At 55.3% G+C, this 27,366-nt stretch overlaps 1 protein-coding gene across 1 annotated transcript in view; it reads left to right on the top strand.

Moving 5' to 3' along the window:
- The window catches only part of MIPEP (mitochondrial intermediate peptidase), a 94,098-nt gene extending 68,560 nt beyond the window's left edge, over nt 1-25,538 (top strand). Inside the window, exons 17-19 of the mRNA XM_037057632.1 lie at nt 6,186-6,307; nt 9,278-9,351; nt 25,277-25,538. Of these exons, the coding sequence (XP_036913527.1) occupies nt 6,186-6,307; nt 9,278-9,351; nt 25,277-25,374 (294 nt within the window). The 3' untranslated portion in view covers nt 25,375-25,538. The remainder of the gene's footprint in view (nt 1-6,185; nt 6,308-9,277; nt 9,352-25,276) is intronic.
- Nucleotides 25,539-27,366: the final 1,828 nt, after the last annotated feature.

Raw genomic sequence — 27,366 nt, forward strand, 5'->3', positions numbered from 1 at the left:
GAGCAGGAACAGCCGAGGAGCTAAAATAGATGGGAGCCTCCCCAGCTGCTGAGCACGATTCTGCCAGTGGCTTTTGAGGGGCCTCCCTGCTCCTGGTGGGCGGTGACCCCCAGGCTCCCCGGGGCCCGTGCTGGCTCGAAGCCAGCTTCTCCAGCCCCACGGTGGCGGGTCGGTGCCTTCTCCCTGCTCTCCGTGACCATATGTGGTCATTAACGGGGCGGAATAGTTTATCTCTGTGTCTTTCACACGTCTTGCTTTGTACTGTGTATTTTTAGTCATCGTAAGAGGGCCGCCCACTCGTTGCTGCCTTTGATGTCCCTTCTCTTCAGATGCTCAGCTCGGCGGTGAGGCCATCCCTCTTCCACGTGTGTATATTTTTCTGTGTCTCGGGGAAGCTTTGAAATGCTTGCTGATTTATGGGGAGTAGAGAGGGAACCAGACTTTCTCAGAACATTTAGAAAAATGCAGACACTTAAAAGCTAAAATCAAACCATATTTGAAGTGATTTATACAATTTCAGCAATGATGTTTTCACTTAGGCCAGAGTGCAGTCTAAGCAGCCTTTCACGGCACTCGGCCCTTTAAAGGGAGGCAGTGGAGCGCCATAAATCAAGTGATAGCTTACACTTACTTCATACCCATTTTTAAACTCATTTTCCCTCTTACAACTCCGTAGAGCCTCTAAAAGGTTTAGCCAATTCTGTATTGACTTTAAAGAGTAAAGAAATGGATGAACAGACTTTGGAGAATAATAGACAGCCACCGCTTGGTTTAGCAAAGTGCAGCATCGACGGAGGTGGTGTAATACCGGTGCTGCTGAGCCGGCTCACGTGCAGTAGGGGAGTTCAGCTGTAAGTCGGTGTATCTCAGTGGGGCCTGGGTAGCAAGCACAGTCTCCGTGGGGGCGTGGCCTCAGGTTCGCCTACTGGCACCGGTCCTGGGATGCCACGAAACACTTCATTCCTCATTATTCTTAACAACCTATTTTGAGTCACAGATGAAAACAGATACAAAAATATAGTGATTTTACCATAGAAATAAAAAACATCAATTTTCATTTTAAAAAATTACCTGCTTGATTATTTTGACTGTATTTGATTCTCTCCTTGCCTTAGCAGTTCATTTACATTTTTTTACAATAAAGTGTGTCTTGCCCTGGCCGGGTTGCTCAGTCAGTCAGAGCGTCATTCAGAAGGTGCTGAAGTCGCAGGTTCGAGCACCAGTCGGGGCACACACAGGGACCGGCCAGCGAACGCGTCAGTCAGTGGGACCACAAGTCAGTGCCTCTCTCCCTTTCTCCCCTCCTTCCTCTCAAATGAGCAAAAAGCCCCTCTCACCCCTGGTTTCAGTTGTTCTGTCGGGAGGTGCCTGCGACGCCAGCTGGTCTCGGCCCCTCCTCCGCTGGCTCCCATCCCCTTCTGCTCTGCTCTGGGAATGGCCGTGGCTTTTTCTTCTTCCGACTCTCCCCGTGGTTTTAGGATTAGTTAGCTGCAGTTTTGGCTTTTGTTATCAATAACAATTGCATATTTTATTGCCAATAGCTGCTTTTCCTTTTCATAGGATCTCGATCTTGTTTCATAAGTGCAACATTTCTGCTGTAAGAATGGATATGCACCTAGATCCTGCCCCAAAGGTCTTACAGTCCAGACGAAAGACGACTGGGGCCCCAGGGGGTGCTGGAAATAGGCACGGACATACGGGGGAAGTATGAGAAGTCTATTGCGACAGAATCGTCAGGACTTGAGAGCTGATCAGCAGCAACTGGGTGAGGAGTCCAAGTTCAGTGCCTGTGACCTGTGACCACGTGACAGCCATCGGGAGGAACCTCAGCTGTGTCCTGCTCAGTGGTGAGACTGGAAGCCTCCCCTGCGATGGCAGTAAGGCCACATTTCCTGTCAAATTCTGTCCTGCAGTTCTTCACCGGAGCCGCCATCGGGCAGAAGACATGAAGGGCACTCGGCCTGGAAAGGGACAGGCGCAGCGGCCTCTGCTGCGGGTGACGTCGTGTTGTGCACAGCACATCCTCAGGAGCCCCCGACAGACCCTCGGGACGGATAACCGGGTTCGGCAGGACTGCAGGGTGTGAGCGCAGTAACAGAAGTTGTCGTGTTTTCATGCTGTAGCAGTAAACACTCCAAGACGGAAATGAAGGAAACAACTCTATTACGATAGCATCCAAAAATTGAAATACTTAGGAATAAATTTAACAAAAAGTTTAACACTTGTACACTGAAAACCATAAAATATTATTGAAAAAATTTAAAGAAGACCTACAGAAATGGAAAACTTCATCACTTTCGTGGGTTGGAAGGCTGTTAAAGGTGACAGTGCTCCGCAAATTGACTTACAGATTCAATACAATCTTTGAAATCTCTGCTGCCCTTTGGTAGAAACTGACGAGCTGTAATATTCATAAGGAAATTCAAGGGACCCCAAATAGCCAAAACCAACTTGAAAAAGAAGGAAAAAGTTACAGGAGTCACACTACCCAATTTTGAAACTTACTACAAAACTCCTGTGTAATCCAGACCCTGTGGAATTCCAAGAGTAACGTCACCAAATCAGCAATGTCGGTGACCCCAGTGTCCGCTCTCCAACAAAGATCAACAGACAGCTGCCCACAGCCAAAGCACACCTGGGCGAGCCTCGGAGCTTCCTCGAGGAGCTTCAGCAACACTGTGGACCGGAACAGAAAGCTCGAAGAGCAGGGAGATGGCCTCCCGTTGCCTCCTTCTTCACGTGCTCCCTCGGGCTGGCAGTGCCCAGTGACGGGCGGGCTTCCCGGCAGGAACAGTGTCCACTGTGGAGACAGAATCCACCACACTCGCTGGGACAGGAGGGCAGGGGGTGACCAGCTTCCTCGGTTCTCAGGGTCCCTGCACAGAGGTCCCATGGACTGGCAGAGCTGAGATGTTGGTGACATTATTCATAATAGCCCAAAACGGAAAACATCCCACGTATCCTTCCATCAACATTCAGATGAGTGGGTAAACAAAATGTTGCCGATCCACCCAATGGAATATTATTCAGCCATAAAAAATCCAGTACTGACTCAGGGTACAACATAAATTACTTTTACATAAGGAAAGAAACCAGACACAAAAGATCACCTGTCATGTGATTCCACTTATTTGCAACGCCCAGAACAGGAAAATCTGCTGACACAGAAGTAGATCAGTTTTCATCGGGGGGTGGGGGAAGGTGGGTGTGCAGGCCGACAGTGAGTGGGTGAGAGAGCTCTTCTGGGGTGGTGACAAGGTTTGGGGATTAGTGACAGCGGTGATGGCAGCAGGACTTCGTGAACATACTAGGAGCCACCTTGAAAAAGTGGGTCTTGTGGTGTGTGAGTTTGATCTGATGTTTTTAGAAGAGCACAGGATGCCTTGGAGCAGGAAGGGCATGCAGGGCCCGCGATGGGCCATTTCCTTGACGGGGGAGACCGAGCTGCTTGCTGTACCAGGTGGACACCAGCTCCCCTCCCCAGAGTGGTCAGCTCTGACTCGGCCACCCGCAGGTTCCAAGGGAAACACAAGCCCACCCTCTTGAAGACAGCACCTTCGACTTCCACGTTTAGGAGATGTGGGGATGAAATGGCCAGTACAGAGCTCCTGTTATTATAACTTTGCAGAATAATGCGAGTTGATATTTCCTTCATAAAAAGAGTTACACTAATACTTAGGTGCTGTGTTTTGTAGTAACTACAGATCTTAACTAATGCTGTTACGTTTCTCTGATGTTCTGTTTGAATTGTGGTAATGTGTCATGTTTGGCATTGCCCAGGTTGCCATGTGGTTCAGTCATAACTGTAGCAGCGCCCCCCGGCCTCTGGTAAGAAATCACTGAAAGCTCTTGCATCAGGAATTTGGACATTGTTCAGACGAGGCAGTCAGGGAGGACTGAAGACTTGTTGACAGAGAGTAGGCAACCCTAGGAATTTTGACGGATCGGTCACGTATTTTATTTCTCTTGGTCACCCCGTACAAAACACAAGCAGTGCCGTGCAGGCTGGTGACGTCCTCTCCCAGGCCCCAGGCTGCACTGCAGAAGAGGCCATTGCTCGTGAACGGCTGGGGTGCCTCTGCAGTGGTCCCAGTGGGCGCAGGGCCGAGCTCTTCCTGGAGGTGGAGGCACTCCGTGCCATTTCTGTTCACTCAGCTTTCTCTCACCAGGGCACAGCCGCCACCAAACTTCTGGGGGCATGTGGGTGACTTTTCTGTGACTCAGGCAACGTAAGCAACTACTAAGAGTACAATTTTCCATGATCTGGAGGGACGCTGTGCCGTACGAATTAGAAAATAAGTTTGAAAGCAGCGGTTGTTCAAACCAGTGAAGTGTTGGAGGTCCTTAGGGGTAAGGGTCGGTAGGTAAACCCGGTGAAAAGAAGAGGCTGTGTGCAGGCGCCAGACTTCACAAAGAATATGACTGTTACTGTCTGCCTTCTTCAGTACTACCAGTCAGGGCTTCCGGGCCTAACTCAGTGAGGCGTTAATAAAAGTAACAATTGTATCTTAATTGTGTTGTGTTACCTTAGAAACTCGGGTGTGTGTGTGTACAGTCAGCAAGTTCATCGGTCATTTTTTACCTGCATATTGACATCTTTACAGTTTTAGATTATTGAAACTAGTCGAGTGTGGAAAGAATTTGAATTTACAGATGTCAATTGTGTCTAAGTCATAGTAATTTGATTCTAATTTTTCTACCCTGTTTATCATCTTTTTATGAATATTTGTTGAGCACGCTGTTTTGGGCACAAGACAGAGAGAGGCGCGTTGCACGCTCCCGGCTTCTGTGAGGTCGGGTCCGTTTTCCCTCCTGTGCACCTGGCTGTCCAGGTGTCCCAACACCCTTTACTGCGGACAGTTCTTTCCCCTTTGAGTGTTCTTGGCTACTCTCTCATAAATTATTTGACCCTGTAAGTGTGGGTTTATTTCTGGGCTCGCCATTCCGTTCCGCTGGTCTACTGCTCCTCGGGAGCAGCCCCTGCCCTGGCAGTGCGGGGCCTCGCAGAGAGGAGGCAGCACTGAGCCGCCTCCGCAGGCCGCAGTGGGGCGGGGCTCAGAGTGCGTCCTGACGTCACCACACCGTGCAATCTCGGAAGTCTCTCTGCACTGTTAATGTCTGTTCCTTAATGTGTGGCGTGGCGCCCGCTTGTGCAGTTTATAGATTTGTGGTGAGGGTTATACTTTGTATGTTGTTTTCCAGGGAGTTAAAAGACTGACGAAGTAAGGAGTATCTTAGTTAAAAACTTAGGCTTCAATTTATTTTCACAATCTGAGTATCAGATCAGGCATGCGTTGGAAGACCGTGGGTCAAGGCACGTCAGGGCTGGTTGTTTCAGAAAAGTAAAAATGTTTAAGTCCTAAATGTCATTCAGGCCATTTCTGGAGCTCTGGCTTTTGCCGCAGCAGGTGCCACCAGCAGCACGTGCGCTCGGGTGAGCTCGCGCGTATGCTTCCCCGCCCCCCCGCGCCCCCCCCCCCATAGTCAGAATGCACCACGGTGTTTGCAGCTCGTAGGGACAGAGAAGGACGGTGTCCACAGGAAAGGGCTTTTCCGGTGAAGGGAGTTTGGGCAGCAGCAGCCGCGTGGCCTTTCTTAGCTGCCCCGTCGTCCCCTGCCCGCAGTGTCCCCTGCTGCAGAGGACCAGCCGCTCCCAGCAGGCGCAGCTGGGGAGGGGCAGCCCTGCTCCGCCCCGCGGCTCCGGGCTGTGCCCTCTGCGTTCCTGCCCAGTGGTGGATCCCAGTCGCCGCCCGCATGGGCGGAACTGCTAGGTGTCAGGCCTGGACCCCCAAGGCCTCCCTCCTTGGCCGGCAGATGGCCTCCACCCCGCCATGTACCCCTGCGGGCTCTCCCCTGGCACCTGTCCCCATCTGACACCAGTCCTGCGGTGTGGGGCCACTCGAAGTTCCTTTCTCACTGTGTCACCATCTTACCGGCCCCTTCTCCAAACGCAGTTACCTCGTGAGGTACCGGGGTTGGGGCTTCAAGGCAGGGATGTGGAGGGTCCTGGTCCAGCCCCTATCATTGTATAAAACGTGAAAAAGAATTACTGCCGTGAGTGACAGAGCCCGTCAGGGTGAGAGGTGAATGAAGACATTCTCAGACTCCCGGTGTCGCGTCCTCACCCATAATGTCTGCCCTATGGAGGCTGACCCGTTCCTGGCGCTGTGTTGCTGTCTTCGCAGGCCTGGCAGCTGCGGTTCAGCCACCTCGTGGGCTACGGAGCCAAGTACTACTCTTACCTGATGTCCAGGGCTGTTGCCTCCATGGTTTGGAAGGAGTGTTTCCTGCAGGACCCTTTCGACAGGTAAGAAGAGGGCAGGGCCAGAGATGCACCCTTCCACGCTGCCACCCCCTCCATCAAAGTCCGGCCCTGTAGAACCCAGCCCGAGCCCACGGGAAAGCGGGGCTCCAGGGGCATTCTCATCACAGAGCCTAGACCTCTCAGGCCCTTCCCTCCCACCCGAGCCCTCTCCTGCTTTCAGAGCCTTCTGTCCCACGCGCAGCCCTGAGTGGCGGACCCTGCAGGTGGTGGCCTGGCACCCTGTCCCCGTGCCCATAGGGACCTGCTGCGTGAGGGCTCCAAGCTCCTGCCCTGGGGGCCTCACTGACATGCTCACCCCTTCCCTGCAGGGATGCTCAGCTCTCGCCCCTCCCGTGGCCAGTGCCTATTGCCCTCAGCACGTCCATCACTGGGACAGGCATTGTTTCCACACGAGCATCCCCCTGTCCTGTCTCCTTTGTTGCCTAAGGGAGGACTTGGCACTTTCTCCAGCCGGAAGCAGCGCTGCTGGAACCTGGCATGATAGCCCTTAGCATCCCACTTGTTCTGGAAAGTTTGCCCTCTGCCCAGCTTCAGAGCACTTTCCCTCCCCCCTTGCAAGACACTTCCCAGGTGGGACTGCTCCACCTGCCACCACTCATGCAGGCTTCCGCCCGGTGTGGCTTCCTGCTACTCCATCTCAGCGTCCTCACAGGACACCCCAGGGTGCGGAGGACACAGCCCACGGCTCTGGGTTGGATCGGGCAGACCCCAGCCTCACACAGAACTCGGGCCTCAGGTCAGCCAGCACGGGTGGTGCGCTTCCGTGAGCCCACGAGGAGAGTTCAGCCAGGGACAGGGATGCCCACGCCTGCCCCCACGACAGAGGCAGGCCAGCGGGCCGGGGGCTGGGGCATGGGCCTGAGAGCGTGGGGAGCTCTGGAGAGTGCCCGCTGCTCCCCAACCAGGCGGCCTCCTGCCTCCGAGGGCCGGAAGCGGGGAAAGCTGGTGCTGGCTTCCGAGCCCTTGGAAGGAGCTCCCTTTGAAAGCAGAATGCTCATTGCTGTCTGGTCTGATAGGCAGTGAAAGTGTTTTATCCCCTCACTACACAAACAGACACATCTCCAGCGGTCGGGCAGCCGCCATGGGGGCTGTTCCCAGGACTGCCGGTCATGTGGCTTCAGACGGCGTCACCTTACAGATGTCCGGGCCCTCGAGCTTCCCTGTGACTGCCGTCTCACACCCAGTGGCTGTGGTGGAGCCAGTGCGCTTTCGCAGAGGGGACTGAGGCCCGGCTAGAGGCTCCGTGGTCCGCAGGGCGGCGTGAGCTGAGAGCCCAGGCTTGCTCCCTGTGAGTTCCCCCTGTCCCGCACTGCCTGCCTGCACTGCCCCCCGCCCATGCAGCCTGACCGAGGTTCGGATTTCCTCAGCAGTTAGTGGTCGCCTTCAGTCCCAGGTCTTTTGAACTTGGATCTGACGTAGTAGAATTTTCCAGTGTTTTACAGCTTGGTGCCCACATGCTGTTTTGTCTTCAGCCTTTTGCACGAGCAGGCATTTGGTCTGCTTTTCAGATTTTATTATTTTCAAAGGACCTAAAGCCAAAATTGACCAGTTTGAGGGATTACATTTTTTTACTGGGGATTTCTATAAAATGGACAAAATATCTTGTTTAAAGGAACTACACTTTACTAGAAAACCACATACTATTAAATACATGTATTTCCAAGTATTTATATCTTGTTTATATATGCATTCTTACCTAGACATGTACTGGCCAGAGTTTCAGAGACATGTAAAAAGCGAGCTTGGAAAAATGCTCCCTGACGGGAACAGTTCTGGCCCCTGTCAATAATTGGTCCTTTTGGACCCCCCTTTTGAAAATGGCCAGGCTGGAAGCTGACATCAGGAGCCAGGCAGCCCCAGGCTGAGCAGCCAGCTGGAGAACCGTGGTGTGACTCAGACCAGCGCCGCAGCTGGGAGGGACGGCACGCCCCCGGCCGGAGTCAGGCTGGGCCTCTCCACTGCCTGTCCCCTGAGGAGGCCCAGCCCTGGTCCACATTTCCTGCTGCAGGGCACCTTTTGTCTGAGCTCTCACTGCCAGATGCAGCCACACCAATGTCTGAGATGAGCCCGTGTCTGATGGGGCTGCCAGAAGTCCTGGTTGGAGGTCATGCTCACAAAATCCACAAAATCACCCGTTGCACGGAATTGCTGCAGAAACTGTGGGGTGAAAACACCGGAATTTGTGTTGTCACAGGGCATGGTTGTTTGCATTAAAAGAGTTGCACTTTTCATAAAATAGCGCAGCACTGCATAGCTTGTCTCCAGGTGCCGCTGACTTGAATTTCTGTCTATAAAAATCCTCCACCTTCTGCCTCCCCGTGGTACAGACAGAGTAGACTGTTCCCTACGGACCCAGCCGACTGGGAGCATCTGCAGGTGAGAACGGCTGCTCTGTGCCAGGCCTCTGCCACCCACCCGTCCCAAAGCCAGTTTTCTGTCCCCTTAGCTGGTCCCCTCAGCCCAGGTCTCCGGGGAGTGAGGTCTCTGCTGCCAGCTTTCTTCTCTCCACTGTCACTTCAGAATGTCACTCCTCTCTGTGTGAGGGGCCATCTCCAGTCCTTCTGTGAACGTGCAGATGGGCATAAGTCATTTCCGACCTCACGGTAAACCAGCCCCAGAGGCGACAGAGGTTGGAGTGTAATCTTGCTTATCCTGTAATACGTCAGTGAAGGGGTCCTTTCCACGAGGGGGTTGCTTGCTTCGTAAAACGCAGCTAAACAGATAGGTAGCTTTTGACAGTGAGTATATGATTTTGCTCATTAGAATAATTTAAAAATTGGAATTAGACTTTTAGAAGCAAGAAAGTAAAGAGCTGAATGGTCTTGCGGTGGCAGCTTCCCAGACTGTGACATCAGGGTGGCTTCTTTTGAGAAACTCTGGACAGATGTGAGTGGGGCCCAGCAAGCTGCGCATGCAGGGCCCCTAACGCCTCTTGTCCTCTTGTCTTCCCAGGGCAACCGGGGAGCGCTACCGGAGGGAGATGCTGGCGCACGGCGGGGGCCGGGAGCCCATGCTCCTGGTGCAAGGTAAGCCAGACGGGGCCAGGGGCCTTTCTGAAGGGTCTGCGGGTCATGCGTTTGAGTGTCAGCGGGAGAGTTTGCTTTTGGCCACCTCTGAGGAAAGCTCCCTCACGTTTTGTGGTTTCCTTTAAAGAGCTGGTGTTTCAGCTCTGCATGTTTGCTGAGAATCTGTTTCATTGTACCCCAAGTAACGTGAGTCTTACTGTATCTCTGTCCTGTTGTTCATTTCTATTTCATCAGTAGTGGAAATAACATTAATTTTTAGTTACTGTGTTTTATTTAGATGCCAGGATACAATTTCAAGCTTTAACTTTCAAAACCTTTACCAGCGTTCAGGAATCTAACAGGAAATTGTTAAATTCGTCATAAATTTGTGTATTTGTCATCAATTCTCAGAAAATCTGCCTTTAGATTTTAGTAGATCAGTGTATTTCTTTAGCCACCAGAATTCACTTATTTCTTACTCCTCTATTTCTGGCTCTGAAAGTTTAGCTACACATTGGCTAAAAATTTAAGGCATCAGGTTGGATTTTTTATGTGTTGAAAACTTAGAACCTGGGTAACTGTTCCCTGGGCATCACCAAGCTTGTTTACCTATGTGATTGTTTTTGGTCATCTCTTAACATCAAGCGTTTTCCCTGCAAATGTAGTGCATGTGGAAGTTACCACCATGACTCTCTGTATGACATTCTCACAAGCGTTTCGAGGAAGGTGTGAGCGCTCACGGGCGCTGCCGCGTGCCGGCGGCTGTCGGATGGAAGTGGCACCTGGGAGCTGACTTCCAGGCTTGGGGGATGTCATCGTCTCTGTCCCTGTTGAGCAGGTCCTGAGAGTGCTGGTGCTGGCATCAGTGTTTTCTGGCCCGGATCTCTCTAGTCAGGTGCCCGAACCCTCTCCTTCAGCCGTGTGTTTATGAAACAGGAGTGCGGGCATGTGCTGAGTGCTGTCTGAGTGCCCTGTTCTCTGGAGTGGCCGGAGACAAGTGAGGCAGGGACCCAGCTCCAGCAGACACCTGCCCAGCCAGCGCCACCCGGGGCCCCACCTCCGCGGGCGCACGGCGTGGCTGTGCTGGGCCAGTAGCACTGGTTTCCTGCCAGCGGGCTGGCCCACGAGTTGGCCCTCAAGATAGAGAAGGCAGGTGACGCCACCTCCCTTGTCCCGTTGGCCCTTCCTGAGCTCCACCAGACCCAGGAACTGTTTCAGGTGTCCTTCGTGCCCTGATTCACCACCTAGCAGCCCCGTGAGGTGGGAAGTGCCCCTGCCCCAGTTCATAGCGGACCAGGCGGGCAGCACCAGCCTGGCCCTAAGGCTGTGAGAGGGACCCAGGTGCAGCCTGGTCCTCGGCCTCCTGGCGGCCGAGACAGGGCTGTTTGTTGTCTCCATGGCTTCTCCTGCATGTGGGGCAGAATGCCAATGAGGGTCGGTTATGGGCTCTCATGAAAGAGAAATTCACTGGTTCGCAACAGTGAGCCACAGACAGGCGGAACCAGGTGCCTTTGAGCTGTAGCGTCGGTGCTGGGTGGACAGCCTTTGGGAACGTCTGTGCCGCCTCCCGGGGGGATGGGCCGTTGCGTCTGCGCTCCCCTCGGCCATGCTCACTCCGTGCTTCCCACAACAGGCCCGGGTGCGCTCTGCACATAGATGTTAGCGTGCGTGTGCGTCCAGCGAAAGGAAAAAAGAGGGATCTTTTCAGCGTTTGGCTTTCAGTTGGTTTATTTTTCTACTGTTTCTAAGAATGTTGTAAAAAAAAAAACTCTCTAAAAATTTTGATCCTTGTATGAAACCTTTTCATGTTAATAAATTTAACACTTCCAAAACTAAAATGTCCACGTGAGAGAGAGAAGGAAGGGCGGGGTCAGAGCAGAGATGATGAGGCATCCAGGCCCCGGTTCACACCAGCCGTGGACGGCCTCTGCTTCGAAACGCCCCTGCTCTCCTGGCTGCGTTTCAGTCCTACACATGAACTCACATGACGCGCTCCACATCACGCACGAGTGGGGCTGCCTTGTCCAGTCCCCCTCCCCAGGGCCGTGTGACTCTGTCCGAGTTCACGCCCGTGCTGCGCTGACTGTTCTCCGGCCGCCGCGGCTGCTCCAGGCCTTTGAGTCCCGACCTGAGGGTGGCCAGGCCTTCGGACCACAGAAGACAGAAGCTTGAGGTCCCCACGCCCCCCAGGTCTGCGTTCTGCTCGCCTCAACCCGGGAGAGGCTGCCTGCCCTCTGCTGACCTGCAGTGAACTTATCCCTAAGCCGTGTTCCCGGGAGCACTTGGGACTTCTGTGGCAAAGCTGCTGACGTCCTCCGCCGTCCCTGTCTGTCATGGTGGTTCTGACAGAAGGGTTCCTGCCACCGCAGGGTGAGTGTGGTGCTCGGTGGGTCTCGCGACCCTAAAGTTTTCCTGCACGGAGCTTTAGCGGGGGGCAGCTTGCACCCCATCCGCCTCTGCACAGAGACTTGGGTGAGGGAAAGGAACGGCTGTGGTCCGAGATGTTAGCACGGCAGAGATCATTTGCAAATACTGAACAGCTCTAGTTCTCTGCTCCTTTCTAGAGAAAAAGAAACTCTTGGCTTTATTTTTGTCTCTAACCAAAAGCAGTGTGCAAGTAGGAGGTACAAAGTCGTAACTTGATGGAGTTTGAGAAGGAGCCAGCATCAGATAAGAGAGCAGATAAGTGAGTCGGTTTGCTGGAAACGCCCGCAGTCTTCTGTGTTGCCAGAACGACTCTGGGGCGAAGTCTAGGAGCCTCGGGGCACCACTGAGAGCCTATTGGAGCTGCCACGGCTCCCCCGTCCAATGGCACGCTGGTTTCAGACACATTCGGTTCTGCCCTACTCATCATGTTCCAGATCGTCTCTCCCAACTTCTTACATGTTATTTTTGTCCCAGAAACAAACCAGGGAGTTGTGGTTTATATTCCAGAAGGTCCCCAAGGAGAGTAATACAAGCTACAACTACTCTTCTTTTTTTTTCTAATCTTCACCTGAGGATATTTTTTTCATTGCTTTGAGAGAGAGAAGCATCGATGCAAGAAACATCGATTGGTTGCCTCCTGTATGTGTCCAACCAAGGATCAAACCCACCACCTGGGTGTGGGCCCTTGACCAGGAATTGAACCCGTGACCTGTGGTCCGCAGGACGGTGCTCCAACCCATGGAGCCACCTGGCCAGGGCGGCACTCTCCTCTTTTAAGCATGTTCTGGGTGCTACGTCCTGGGGGCCGTCGGCACAGCCAGTGCCCAGCCTGGCTCTGCGCCGTCCAGTGCTGAGGGCAGCCAGGGTTCCTGGAAGAACAGCCGGTTCCGGGGCAAAGTGCGCGGCCCGAGACAGGGCGCCTTGCAGTAGCAGAAAGAAGAAACGCACAGCGACGGGGTCTGTGCCAGGGAGCCTGGCATCCTCTGAGCAAAAGAGCTCCCGGTGGCCAAAGCCGCAGCAGTTTGAGGAACCAAATCAATAAGGCGGTTTCAGAATCTAACACGAAATAGAAAATACGTACCCATGAGTCCGTCCTGATGTGTGTGGTTGGATAACTAAATCAGTAAATAAACACACGGGGAGAACAGTCAGGTCTCCCTTGCAGAAGAATCTCAGATGGTCTGTGGACGGCAGGTGTTCCCGCTTTAAGGATCTGGGGCCTAGCTCCCCACCCCGGAAGAGGGGGTGCCTGCCGTGACTACCTCCCAAAGAGGACAGTGTGAGAAGGGGGTCAGAATAACGTGGTCCTGGGGGAAGTGACGCACACGCCCCCACCAGGGGCTCAGGGCCATGTCCACAGTGGTTGGCCACGTTGGCGAGGAGTGCCTTGATGGCGCATGCTGAAAGGGGTGCTGCAGCCCCCTGCTCCTCCTTCCCAAACCTGTCACCCCATCCGGTCAGGAGGGGACCACCAGACAAACCCACCCCGAGGGCAGAGTGCTGCCTCCGCCCTCGCCCGCTCACAGCACTTGGGGTCACTGAGAAACAACCATCGGCAGGGCCTGTGGCCGCGCAGCAGAGGAGCGCGGTGTGGTTTCCCGGAGGAGCCTGGGGACAGAAGAGGACGCTGGGCAAAACGAAGGCATCCCAGACACAGGGTGGCCTTCGCGAGCCCTGCAGGACCAGAGCTGGCCGGTGGGCTGTGGTGCGTGGGCCGCAGCAATTCAAGATAATGGAGGAAGTGGGTTTGGGGGCCTCTCTCTGTACTGTCTTCACTTTTTCAGTAAATATAAAGCCATCTTAGAACCAAAAGCATAAAAGCAAAAAAGCTGCTGGGGAAATTTTCAGTGATGATGATCCTGCCACTCGCAGTTCTCGCCACTTGGGAACCCCCTGCCTGTGTCCCCTGCATCCAGGCAGCTGCTTTGGGGGCTCCAGTCCCTCCCCGTGGGGGCAGGGCACGTGCAGAGGCACATAGTGAGAGAAGAGGGGCAGTGTGGCACAAAATGCGCCAGAGAGGTGCGCAGCGTCGGCCACACAGGGCAGTGCTGGCGGACACGGGGAGGGACTCCTGGCTTTTGTCCTGGGGACTGCAGGGAAGCACCGTCGGTGTTTGCAAGGCGGGCAGTGACACGGCCTGACTCATGGCGCCTGGCCTCCTGTGGGTGGGGCACCAGGTGGGTCTGATCGGAGGGCCCCCCCCCCCCCCCCCCCCCTCCGTGCTGCTGGCCGTCGCCAGGTGAGAGGAGGCAACGGGGCCAGGCCAGTGAGCCACTAGCAGGAAGGGAGGTTTCGTCACTTACAAAGTGTTCACGAAGCAGAAGCAGCGGGTCTTGAATTGGCTCTGCGTGGAAATGAGTGAGAACGACGTGACGGACCAGTGCCAGCTGCCTGCCCGCACGGCACCCATTGCGACTCTTCTCCCTGCCCGTGCGGTGGCCTGTTGCATCCCACTCCCTGTGTCGGTGAGACGAGCCCTCTCCATTGGCAGGGGCAGCCGCCGAAGTCTAGTCTCTAGGTGAGATGTTATCTGAGGTGACACCGTTTCCAGGCATGTTTTGTAGAGTCATTCCAAGAAACACACCAGCGATTGCATGTTTAGATTATGTCAACATTTGCTACTTTCTAAAAGGAGTTTAGATTATATTCTTTCAGCTCTTCTGACTGCTCGATGAAAACACCATAAAACCCTTTTTTAAAATGCGTCCTTACCACGTGGTTACAGGTGTGGGCTGCAGGCACTGGGTTGCGAACGGGCTGGACGAGCAAGTCATTCCTCCAGGGCCCCTGGCCGACCCTCTTGGCTTCACCCCCGAGGCACAGAGCTGCAGGTGCAGGGGAGGCGGGGGGCCATCAGTGCCTGGGGCGGGGCGGATGCTGGGAGCCACCGAAGAATTACGTTCCAGCACTGCCCCAGTGGAGGTAAAATGGTGATGGTCGTGGAGAGCTAGAGCCGCCTCAGTGGGAGGTTGAAGTTGAGGACGTGTGGCTACTGACTGTCATCGGAAGTGTTGGCAGAGAGCAGAGGGACAGGAAGGCCTCTCCTGGTTGGACGGGATCATTTCCTGGAAGATACAGCTTTACAAGATTCCTTCTCTGTTTGTTTGAGTGTTTTCAGCTGTCTCCCAAGGAAACTCTGCCTTTCGACTGATACATCACTATGCTAATAATTAAACTGGATTTAGATCATGCCTTAACCTGATTTTCTTCTTTACTTAGTAGTTTATCTTTACATTAAAGTTTTTAACAGAATAATTCCTCCTTTATCTCAGAGTTTGCAAGTATCAAATACTTGAAAAACACTACCCAGTTCTTTCCCTACCCCGTCACATCATTTGTGGGATGTCAAGTAACACGTTTGGTTTTTTAATCTCTTTCTTACAGTACTGAATGTATGTTTAGTTTGATTAAGCTGTAGAGTCAGGGGAGCAGCTAAACTGAATTTACATCTTTCCTAAAAGCAGTTCAAACAAAGCAGAGTTTTTAAAAATTCTTCAGATCTCAAACCTCACACTCACAGTCACTGAACTGCCAGCACCACGTGCATTTGCCCCCTGTGTGCACAGGCTCTGTTCACTTCAGGGTCCGAGTTTGTCAAAACGCTGCTGAAGCCTGAGCACTGGTTTTCCTAAGGGAACTCACACTTGGTCGGGTATTAACTGGTAAGACTGACTGACTGCTGGTTTTACTTCTTTTTAAAAATTTTTTTTAAAGATTTTATTTTTAGAGAGAGGGGGAGGGAGGGACAAACAGAGAGAGAAGCATCAATGTGTGGTTGCCTCTTGAGCGCCCCCTACTGGGGACCTGGCCCGAAACCCAGGCAGTGCCCTGACTGGGAATTGAACAGGCAACTCTTGGCCCACAGGCTGGCATCCCGTCCACTGAGCCACGCCAGCCCGGGCTCGTTGCTGCTGCTTTTACCTGGGCCACGTGGAGCAGACAGGCGAGAATGACAGCAGCAGCAGCGCTAACAGTGACCCTGCTGAGACCTGCGGCGAGCGCTGTGAGTGGGCCAAACAGGCGCTGGCCCCTTGCAGGCTTCCCCTCACTGAGTCCTCTCAGCAGGCCGAGGAGTGTGTTTGGTGACTGCCCCTGAGGTCCCACAGCAGCAAGTGGTGGAACTGGAACCCCAGTCCAGGCCTGTCTGCCAGGACCGGTCAGTAACCTAAACCTCTCTGTCAGGGGTCACCAGGCCCCTTGTGCCTCGGGAGTCGTGTGCGCATTCCACCGCAGAGCCCCTTCACTCTCGAGCAGCTGTCGGTAACATCGTTGCCTCGTCCAGATCACGCTGAGGCCCAGAGAAAACATCTCTGAGTTCACGGAGCAAGGTGTCACAGGAACAGGCCCGGGGCGGGGCGCATGCGAACCAGGACTAACGGTGTGTCCATTGCCGTCCGTGCACAAAAGTGGTTTTGCCGCCGAGTGGGCTTGTTGAGTGAGAGCGTGGGAGCAGAGTTGGTCGTCTGTCTTCAAGGCGCCCTTCAGCAGAGCCCAGCCTTTCTTGCGCAGTGTGACCAGAATAAGAGAGCGAAGCACACCGTGGAGTCAGGCTTGGCATTCAGGGCCTCGAGAATTGCAGCGTAGCTTCTGTGGTGGAGGTAGACGGCGGCCCACAGGAGCAGCCAAGCAAACAGAACCCCTAATCTTGGGCCTGCCGGGCTGTTTACTCAGCGTAGCCTCTGAAAGAGCTGAGAGCTTTCTGGAAGGCGGAATGGAAGAGAGCACCTGGTTCTCAAGGCTGGGGCCGCCCTTCTGTGAATGCCCTGAATTTTTAAGAGGGTGTGTGCCTGTTTAATGGGCGGGTGTGTTTGCTTAAGGAAGACATTGAACTTCAAAAGGCACAATGTTTTGGAACCCAGAAATGCAGTGGTAAATGGAATTACTCAATCGGACAATGAAATTAAAATAAACTAATTTGTAAGCAGAGCACGTCTGAGGGCCCCACTGGGTGGGCCCGCCCCGTCCAGCAGGAAGCTCTGCTTGGGTCGGCGTCAGCAGCCCCAGGTGCAGCGGCTCCTGTGTGAACGGCAGCAGGTCCCAGCCCAGCCTGGGGGCCAGTGTCACTTTCAGCTCAGAGGAGGAAAGGAGCTTCACTCTCTGGCTGGTTCCCTCATTTCCTCAGGAACCGAAGGCAGGTAGTGGGAGTCCACCCCAGGAATGGGTGTGGGCAGCCAGGGCCTAGCAGCAGAGACTTCAAAGCAGGGAGGGCGAGCTGCGCAGTCGCCCTGGGCGCAGGAGGGACGGAGCCGGAGTGCGGCTTCTTGGACGGCCCGGCCAGCCCTTGTGCTCGAGATTTTGATCAGTCTGAGCTGAGATCGGCACATTTAATTGTTTCAGCAGCCATGAACTCTGAGATGGGCTTGGAGAACTGTGTGCCAGGCACACGCAGGTCTTCCCCCCATGCCCCACACCTGCAGAGACCGTGGTTGTGTCTGGTGGCCGAGAGTGGGCGGTACTCGGCTGGACATCTGAGTGCATCAAGGCTCTGTCGTGCCACTTTGGTCTCTAAAAAAACTGTGCTGCAGTGTGCGTGACGTACAACTCACCATTTCCCCCTTTTCTAAGTGTGCGGTCGGCGGCGCTCACAGTTGTGTGTTCACAGTCCGTGTGGCTGCCATCACCGCCCACTGCCTCCCATCACCCCATGGTCCCCTCTCCGTGGCCTTTCCGCACAGCTGCCAGCAGGTAGGAAACTGGGCTCCCTGTTGTCACTCGTCTTTGTTTCCTTCTTCGGTAGATGGCTGGTTGTCCTGTGAGAAGCAGATGGCAACTCGGGGGGGAAAGTGAGACACACAGTGACCCAGGAGCTGGGTACCTGTGATTGGGGTAGGACGGTAACACCCCAACACTCACAGTGGTAGGCCAGTGTTCAGGAGTTCAGCTTGGGTCGGGGGAGCAGGCAGCCTCATCCCTCAGCCCCTGAACTGGGGTGGCTTTTCGTCTGGACCTGATGTGCACCAGTTAGAGCGCGTTTTCTGTGCCTTAAATGCACCATTTCATGTACTCCCTGTAACAGTCTCGCAGAGTAGAGGGCCTTGTGCCAGTGTTGTGAGCCCCCGACGCTGCACGTCACTCTGACACCCGGCCTGCCCTCTGGAAAGTCCACGGCTGCTCTGTGGAGTCTGGGGTGGACCTGGGGCCTCACCGCCTGGCCTCCCCAGGCCTGGGCACAGAGCGCCTTCTGCAGAGGCGTCTGAACCTCAGCTTCGCAGAGGAAGGATTTGTCTTTCTTCTCGTCCTCCTTGGCAGTCCTTCAGAGGAAAACTCTCCTGTGGTCCCAGGAGGAGAACTAGACTGAAATTTTAAGCCACTGAAACGCTGTGCTGAGCCAGTCGGTGTTCATTCTGCCTGGGATTCCAGCCTGCCCGGGCCTGCGAGGCCGTTTCTCCAGCCACGGGCAGTTCGCCCGCCGGGCTCCACCACTCCTAACTGCAGTTCCCCAGGACACCTCCTTTTGAAGCCTGAGGCTCTTCCAGGTCCACCACACTGTCCCCGAGGTAGATGCCTGCAGGCCTGTGGGTCAGAGTGTGGTGGGCCTTTAATTTCCGAAGAACCCGTGCCGTACCTGTTCCAGGCCACACCCGGCTCCGGCCCACGGAGCTCTCGGGCCTCGGCCCCCCTGTGGGCCTGGGGCGCACACCCCGCTGCGGCCTCCCACTTCGCCTTCGAGACCCACAGCAGGAGAGGGAATCTGACGGTGAAGCTCACACTTGAATTCACCTGCACTTGAGGAGGAAAAACACGGGACCTTAGACAAAATGACCCGCCCCCAGGTGTCACCAAATGCCTTGTAATGACTTGTGAGCTGGTCTTTTCTCAACTGGGAATCTCCTTGAGAGAACCGACTCTGGCTTTCCGAAGCAGGAGAGGAACTCGGAGGGACAGCAGTCCGGGAGCGGCCACCACGTCGAGGGAGGCGTCCTTACGGAGCCCACACTCTGGGTGGCAAGAGCTGAGGCTCCACCCAGGGAGCTGGTGCAGGGAAGCCCCGTCCTCTGCCGACCGGCCTGTCTGTCATTTCACTCTGGAGGCAGACCGCAGGGGACGCCCAGCAGCAGCTGTCTGCTCTTCGCCCGGCTGACCTCCAACCCTGCTCGCGGCAGAGGGTCCAGCAGCTTCTCTGGCCTCTACCCACTGGACACCAGGAATGCTCCCCAACCCCACCAGGGTGACAACCGGAAATGTCTCCAGACATTACCTAGTGTCCACTAGCAGGCAAGGGAGGTGGGCAGAATTGCGCCCATTGAAAACCGTGACCTGAAGGAGACTGTCCTCTCGCCAGAAGGGAAGTGGGTACTGGCTGGCAAGAACAGGGGGTCTCCGCGGCTCCCCTCTCCCCCTCTGTCTCCAGGTTTGCAGCCCAGTCAGCATGCTCCCAGCCTGTGGGCTCGCCATCCCTGGCACCGCTCACCGGAGACGTGGCTTCCTGACAGCCAGTGAGCTGCAGCCCCAACCCCCACTCCTGTCCACAGGCTGCCGGGCACGCCCTCGTCTGAGCCACATCTGAGCCTCGTCTACTCTCTTGTTCTGCACGCCCAGTAACGCATTTCCATGGTTTTCTCCCCGAATACGAACTTCTCGGAACAGCAGCCGGGTCTCACTCCGGCCTGTGTGCCGATGGGGTGTCTGGTGCACAGCACCTGGCACCAGGGACTCAGCACGTCTGTCCTTTGTCATCGTGTGAGCAGACTGCCCACCTGCGGTGGAGGGCAGCAGGGTGTGGTCCTGCCCACAGCAGTGGGGCCTGAGCCACGTGGCCGGGGCCTCTGTGTCGGAAGCCCCAGTGGGGGAGGGTGCCAGGAAGACCCCCTGTTTCTTGGGGCTGCAGCATTCCTGCAGAGCCCTGTGCCAGTGCTGACTGATGGGGTGCCTCTCCGGGGAAGGGGCTCCACTGGGGCCCCCGCCGACCGGGGTTCGGTGGTGGGCCTCCGGCCTGAAACTGCCAGAACTGCTGCTCCCAGAAGCTGCCAAGTTGCGCTTCTCAGCTTTCCACAGGGGGGTCAGGAACTGAGAAACCATGCGCCGTTTCACAGGCACTGCGGATAAGCAAGTGGCCACTGCGCCTTTTTTGGAATAAAAACTCTACCACTAACTTACAGAGCTGGCCCTCCTGCCTGGTGGCTCCCCTGTCCTCTCCAGCCACCCCCTGCCTGCCCCACTGCCCAGGCCGACCTCCTGCTGAGTGCACCCCACATGGCCCTTCCAGGGGCTCCTGCCCCTCTACAGCCCCTCACTGCAGCGCAGCCACGGAACCGAGGGCAGGGCCCCAAACAGCCTTACTGTTGCTTCCTGAGGTCGTTTCCCGTTTCCTTTGAGAAACAAATCCAGTCTCTAGTTTGGGAAGTAAAAAGTCGGTGCATCCACGTTGCCCGGTAGCTTTCAGGTTGCCGTTTTCAGCCGGGCGCAGCTTCGCCTGGTCTTCAGGCAGCTCCCCGGTTTCCCGAGACCCGGCGGACTCCCCCGGGTGCCGGCCCCGCCCAGGCTCCCAAGTCGCCCTCCGAAGCGGGTGCTCAGCATCCGAGCACCCACTGTCCTGCTTCTCCTCTGAGGCGTAAGTTAATTCTGCAGTTTTTGGCAGCCCTGTTAACCCTCGTGTTCACAACATCAAATGACATGCAGTCGTGTCCCCCCAGTGCTGAGTGAGGGGCCAGGACGAGACTCCCTCTCCACCAGGGCGGCCTAGAGACTTAACCAAACTGCCAGCCAGTGGCTCTCAGCCAGCTTTGCAGATGACCATGTGAACTGTGCGTCCGAACACATACGCAGGAGGTTAAAGAGTTCATGCCAAGTGCACGCTGGCATGTAAACCGTGGTCCGGTCAGAGTCGTATCACATGTTACAGAATCACAGGGTGTGCACTTGCAGCTTTATGCACGCAGTGAGGCCATCCTGGGGTGACGGGACTTTTTCTTGGTGAAAGCATAGAGGTGGCGTGGGGGGTTCCGTGTGCCTCAAACACGTAAGGGCCTTTGCACGCCCAGGTTGCCACAGAGGCTCACAGGCCAGCGGGAAAGTGCCCTCGGGCAGAGCGCCCTCCCAGGCACTTTCTTCTCCGGGCGCCACGCCTGAAGAGGGCGCCCGCCTCGGCCAGGCGTGGCAAGTGTCATGCCCTGAGAGGAAGGGGCTTTGGTCACGGCTATGCACAGATGTGTCACCGGCCGGCTCGTGGCCTTCATCCAGGTGGAGGGGCACAGGCGTGGGGTGAGCTGTGAGCGCCATCACCCGAAGGGCAGGGCACTGTTGGCTGTGTAGGCAGTGAGAGACAAGTAATGAGTTGGGTCCCTGTGGCCACAGGTGGCGTCAGCAAACTCCTAGACTCCCAGAATTTCAACACACATTTGGTCTTTGTCATGTTCCAGATGCTGGTGTGTAATTACGGGCCTCTCCAGCCGTGTGCTGTTGTATGGAATGTCCGTGCGTCCCACACTCTGCAGGCACGGGCTGTGGAGCAAAACGCCGGGGCTGGACAAAGGGGCTTCATGGTCCTGTGACCCCTTCTTGCCCCCTGGTCTCACCTGTAAGGTGGGCCCCTCATAGGTGTGTGGTAAGATTGGATGAGTCAATCCTTGTCCCCAGGCGGCAGCCCTGTCTGGAGCGGCTGCTGGTGGCCAGGCCCCACCCCTGTGGCTTTGTCCCTGCTCTGTCCCTGGCTCAATGTCAACAGGCACTAGAGAGATGAGCACCTACATAACTTGGGAGCCCTCGTGAGAGCATCACTTACTGTCCCCAGGCCTTGGACAGTCACCCTGGGGCCATGAGGCCATGGAGCACCCCGGTCTGAGCAGAGCCATCAGTGAAAACACTCCGGGTTCTCCCTGGCCTTTGTCAGCCCTTTTGCCTCCGGTAGGAAGAGGAGAAAGTGCATGGAATCCCCGGTCTCCCTGGAATCCCCGGTCTCCAGATGGACTGGCAGGTGCAGCGGGGCCCTGTGCCTCTGTGCTCCCGCCACGGCGCCGCCAGCCCTTTTCTGCTCCGAGCTGTGCGGTCGTCCTTCGTTTGTTTCAGTCCTTTTGGAAAAATTAATCCAGGAAACCCCCCGCCCAATGTAGGTGATTTCCACAGTGAAACACATTTGTAAACTCTGCCCGCTCACGGACTGAACAGCCCTGGCCCCCCCAGGGGCTCCCTCTGAACGGCAAGCCTAGTCATCACCCCTTCAAGATCAGGGCTTGAAGACAAAGGGGACGTTTTTGTCAGCTTTAAAAAAAAAATCAAAGCGTTTTCAGAATTTTTTTTTGACTGCACACATGTAAGAGCTAACTTCAGTTTCTCTTATTTGTTGAACTGCTTGAAAACACTGTGCTTTCCGTTTAATTCCATGCAGAAGTCAGTTCATGTCGGCACTTGCAAAACATTTAAACCTAATTAAGGCGAGGACGCGGCAATAATATGCCGAGCGAGTTCCTGCCCTGGTGACTGTTCTTTGATCCCTTCGGTTCTGATTTCCTCTTCCCCAAGCCTCCATCCTCGGCACTCTCATCCCAGGAAAAAGGACCGAACCGCTGAGCTCTGCCCAGGTTGTATTCTAAAATGCCCTGAGTGTGTAAGTTTTTCTTTCGCTGTGGCCACGGTCGCCCTTCTCAGAGGCTGCGGTGCCTGTGGGCAGGGAGCCGGCGGAGGCTGTGAGCTGCCGGGCGGTCTGCCCAGAGGGACAGAGCGGGGTCATGTTGGCCTTGGCAGCGGGCGAAGTTGAAGTGAGCCACATCAAAGGCCCGGGAGGGCCGCGCGGGGCCGAGTACATTAGCTCTGAGTGAAGCGGTTTGAACTCCTGGCAGCGCCAGCCATTTAGTTACAGAATGGCTCACCTGCTGAGGGAGAGCAGGCTGTGCTGGCCACTCACGTGACGGAAAGGTGCGTCTTGCCACAACTGTCCTGTGTGTTGGGGAACCTGGCACCTAGGAAAGGCCCGGAGCCTGAGGGACTCACCAGACTGCACCCTCTTAAGTGACGGCGGGGAGTGGGCCGCGTTGCCCATCAGCAGGGCTCGCCGTTCCTGTCACTATCACAGCAGGGCCAGGGGACAGGCCTCTGCTCTTCCACAGAGATGGTTTTGCTGTGAAAAGAAAATTGTGTTTGGACCTCAGCATCGCAAAGAAAGGCAGAGCAGCGGGGTCTTCTCTCACCAGCTGCTCCTGCTCTCAGATGCGCCCTGAGATGCAGGCACCAGAACCAGGGGTTCCCAGCCTCCTGCCTTTCCAATGTCCTCCCCCCTCCCCAGGAGTCCCTGATTCGAGCCTCAGTCCTCCCTGTGTATCAGGGTCCTGCCCAGGCTGCAGCCGCACCGCCTGGCCTCTGACTCTCCCATCGGGGTCCTTCCTGCTGCTCCCCCTGACAGCACTCAGTGTGTGCCGCACGCCCACGGTTCAGTGTCTCTGGATGCTTGGTGCCGAAACCTTCCCACCCCGGACTGGCCGTCCAGACCCCACGGCGCACGTTCTGCTGTGTTTGCCTCCTCACACATGCAGCCACCGTCCTTCCCGCCCACCCGCCCAGCGTGCACTCGCTCTGGGTCATGCATACGTGGGTGTTCTTCAGAGCAGGTGGCGGACGGGGGCACCTTTTACCTCTGGACACTTCTACACGTGTGGCACCAACTAGAGTGTCGCCCTCACACCAGAAAGCCCCCCCACACCCCTTTCCTGTCACTCAGGGCAGCCACTGCTCTGGTTTTCCTGCCACAGACTAGCCGGCCCGCTTTTGAACTCTGTGCAAAGGAAAAGCCACGGTCCGTCCCCCTTGCGTGGGGCTCCCTGCACTCAGCGCGCTGTTCGAGGCCCATTCGCGTCCTTGCTGGCATCGCCGAGTCGTGTGCCAGGGCAGGAACGCACCCCTGTGTTCAGTGAATCCTGTGCTCAGAAGCCTGTGGGCCCCCAGTTTGGGAGGCGAAGTTGTCCCTGTCGCCTCGCTTCCACTTCCTCGGGGTCACTGCCTCGGAGGGAATTGCGGGTTCCCGGGGCAGGTCTGTGCTTAGTTGGGTAAGGAACTGCCCAACCTTTGTCCAGAGGAGGGTCAGTTCAGCACGGACATAAGACAGTCCGGGTGCCTGCAGCCTGGTCGGCGGCGGCTGCGCTCGGCCCGTGTCTTCCAGCTGTGCTGGCCGGCACTGCGCTGTGTCCCTCCGCAGCTCTCGCTCACTGTGACAGTGACCTCGGTATCCTTAGTGCCTGTTAGACTTTTGTGTCTGGTGGATGTCTTCTCTTGTGGAGATCTGCCTCACTCTTCTGTCCATTTTTAAATTTTTTAAAAGTATTTTTTAATGGCGAGTTTAAGGACGCCTTTATATATTCTGGGTATCAGTATTCTGGGAGGTATCTTTAAAGAGTGGAAGTTTTTAATTCTGATAAAATACATCAGTTTTTGGTGGTTACTCCTTTTTGTCCTAAGAAATCATCGCTTCCTTAAGACACAAAGCTCTTCTGTGTTTCCTTTTGGATACTTCATAGTCTCAGCTTTCACAGTTAGGTCTGTGCCCATCTCCAGTTAGTTTTCCCGTACAGTACGTGGTGGGGTCAAGGTTAGTTTTTCCCACCATACGGGTGTATCCAGTTTCCCGTGTTTCCTTAGTGATGTGTCCTGCTTGCCCTCTGGTGTGACGCCGACTATTTGTCTTTGGGCTTTGGCCGATCGTGACCCGGCCTGGTTCTTACCACGCAGCAGGTACTCATGACATGGTAATTGGGCGACATTGAAGACTTGGAGGATAATCGCAGACTCTGTAGGATCTTCTCAGGCCTCTCGAGGTGTTGGAATTAGATTTACGGGCTCCATCCCCCAAATTAAGTGCCGGAATACAGAGCCCTGTTCAGCCCTGAGTTGGCATTGCCTGCCAAGAACGGAGCTTGAGGCAGCGAGGTTGACTGGTTGGGTCTGTCTCTTTGGAGTGAAAAGCGGACATAAATCCAGCTTTTATTGAATGTTAGAACGTGGTAGACATGGCGCCTCCTTGCTTCCACTATGTTCAATCCTGTAGCAACCTGGTATATCAGATGAGGAGGTCTGAGGACCGCAGGGTTTAAGTGACTTCCACATTGCACAGTTACTAAGTTGCAAAGCTAGGAGTTTTCCAGGAAAGGAAAGTTGGAGGAAAGCCAGTCCCTTGACTCTGTAAGATTTCTGCCAAAAAATTAACACTTGATTGCTTTTAAAGTGTGTAAAACTGAATAATAAACCCTGGTAAGTCATTAGACAGACTAAATTCTGAATCAGCCCAGTCAAGGATAACGTTAGAAGTTCAGTCTCCTAACGTTGCTCCCAGGGTGCAATAATGTCTGTGAGGTAAAACCCCTGGGAAGCGTGTTCGGGCCCAAGTCTCTCTGCTGAGTCGTGACTGGAGAGGCGTTGAAAGCGGCACCACCGCAGGCCCCACCCAGGGCCCTGACTGTGTGTGACGTCCGCGTGGTCGGGTCAGAGAGCCCGGTCCTGACTCCCGATGCTGGACGCTGCCCCAGAGTGCGGCGGGGACCCCTCGTCCGCCTTGCCGTCCGGGCGGAGGCACTGGTGACCTTGTCTTTGTCGTCAGGGATGCTGCGGAAGTGCCCCTCCGTGGACGACCTGGTGAGCGCCCTGGTCTCCGACTTGGACCCGGACGTTGAGACTTTCCTCTGGGACTCCGAGTGACGGGGACGCCCCACACCACCCACGTCCCAGTCGCCTGGATGTCGATGTGGTCGCAAAAGCTGTGGCTGCCCACACTGGCTTCTGATCGCAGTGTTCACCTCTGGGCTGACTTCCGAAGAACCTGTGACGGGTGGAACTTGGAATAAATAGTTTGTTTTCATTAACCTGGCTGTTAGTCTGTTTGGCAGATTTCGGACATACGGAAATCCGCTCATGAGCTAGTGAACACTAACACGTAGGGTTCTTAGGTGTCCAGTCTGGGCGTTCCCAAGTCCATCTACCCCAAGCTTTGAAAATATGATGGGAAAGGTTGGGGAGGGGGGTGCTTTGTTACAACAACCTAGAAACCAAGTGTGGTTTCCAGAGTCCTTGTCACTGACGTCACTGGCTTTTCCCTGGGTGTTTCGGTGCACACGGTAGGCTCAGAGCAGACAGGACTGAAATGAGTACTTCTCCGGCTCAGCTACGACCATTTGAGAGTAAGTGCAGGCCCAGTCAGCCAGGGGCAGTAGACACCACTGAGTGAGCGTGTGCACTGTGTGGCCGTCACGTTCACAATGACTGAGCGAGTAGAGCAACAGATCTGCATCAGATTTTGCATTAAGCTTGGACATTCCTCTGTGGAAGCTATTCAGATGATTCAGAGACTGCAGCTCTGGGCAGCTTCATTACGACAACATGCCCACTCATGCATCACGGCTCACGTGGAGTGTTTTGGTGAAACATCAAATCACCCGGGTGACTCAGCCCCCTATAGCCCATATTTGGTGTCCTGTGACTTCAGGCTTTTCCCAAAACTAAAATCACCTTTGAAAGGGAAGAGATTTCGGAGTGTTGATAAGATCCAGGAAAATACTATAGGGCGGCTGACGGTGATTGGGAGAACTGTGTGAAGTCCCAAAGTGCCTACTTTGGAGGGGACTGAGGCATCACTGTCCCATGTACAATGTTTCTTGTATCTTCTATAGATGTCTCTCTTTTTCATAGTACGTGGCTGGGTACTTTCTGGACAGACGTATGATTAAGTGGCTTTAATTTGTGACAGGTGCAGGTGGCATGCTTCGGAGACCTCGTGCTAGACAGACACTGCCCCTGTGCTCCCCACCCTCAGCCGTCCTCCAGCAGGGCCCCTACCCCCTACCCCGGAGCGCACCCACTTTTCTGCCTGCAATGTCCTGTGTGCCCTCTGGTTGCTACTGCTCAGGGATCCAGCATCTCCAAGGTGACTTTCAAACTTCCCATCTGCTTTGTGCTCAGCCTCCTGTCCCCTGCTTTTCCCACTGCGTGTGACATTGGTGGCAGACCCACCTTCGCCCTCATGACACATGTTCTCTCTGTGCTCAGGTCCATGTTTCTGGCTCGGGCATGGATGTCACTTGGTCCTGCTGCTCAGGGCTCCGGGGCTCAGGGAAAGAACAGAGCCCACTCAGCACCCCCAGCAGGAAGGGGTTAATTCAGGGTATTCGCTGTCTGCTCCCCTAAGGGGAGACCACAGACTGGGTGGCTCAAACAAGAGACATTTCTTTCTCACCACTGTGGAGGCTGGTGGTGCAAGGTGAGGGGCCGGCAAGGTCAGGTCAGGTGCAGCCCCCTTCAGGGCCCCCAACGGCCCTGCCGCCAAACCTACCCGGCACGTTGGTAGCAGGTCCGTGAGCAGGTGCTTCCAGACGTGCAGACAGGGCTCCCGAAGGCGGCGCTGGGCACCGCTGTCTCTGACTCTGCCAGTGGAGCCCTGTGATGAGAACTGAGGCCCGCAAGTGGATCCAGAGATCAGGAAGCCAAACTCAGCGTTCCGGGTGCCTCCTGACTGCTGGCATGCAACGCGGGACCAGACAAGGTGACAGCGACCAACCCCTCACCACCCCTCCCCAGCACAGGGCAGACACCAGGCAGGAGGGGTCCAGAAGGTGGCTTTCAACACACTTGGCCTTCCAGACTTGCAGCCATGTGTCTCCTCCACGGTGCCTTGTTCACAAACAACACAGACAGTGG

The sequence above is a fragment of the Sturnira hondurensis genome, unplaced genomic scaffold, assembly GCF_014824575.4.
Source record: "Sturnira hondurensis isolate 20B ecotype Veracruz unplaced genomic scaffold, ASM1482457v3 Scaffold0009719, whole genome shotgun sequence".
NCBI classification, from domain to species: domain Eukaryota; kingdom Metazoa; phylum Chordata; class Mammalia; order Chiroptera; family Phyllostomidae; genus Sturnira; species Sturnira hondurensis.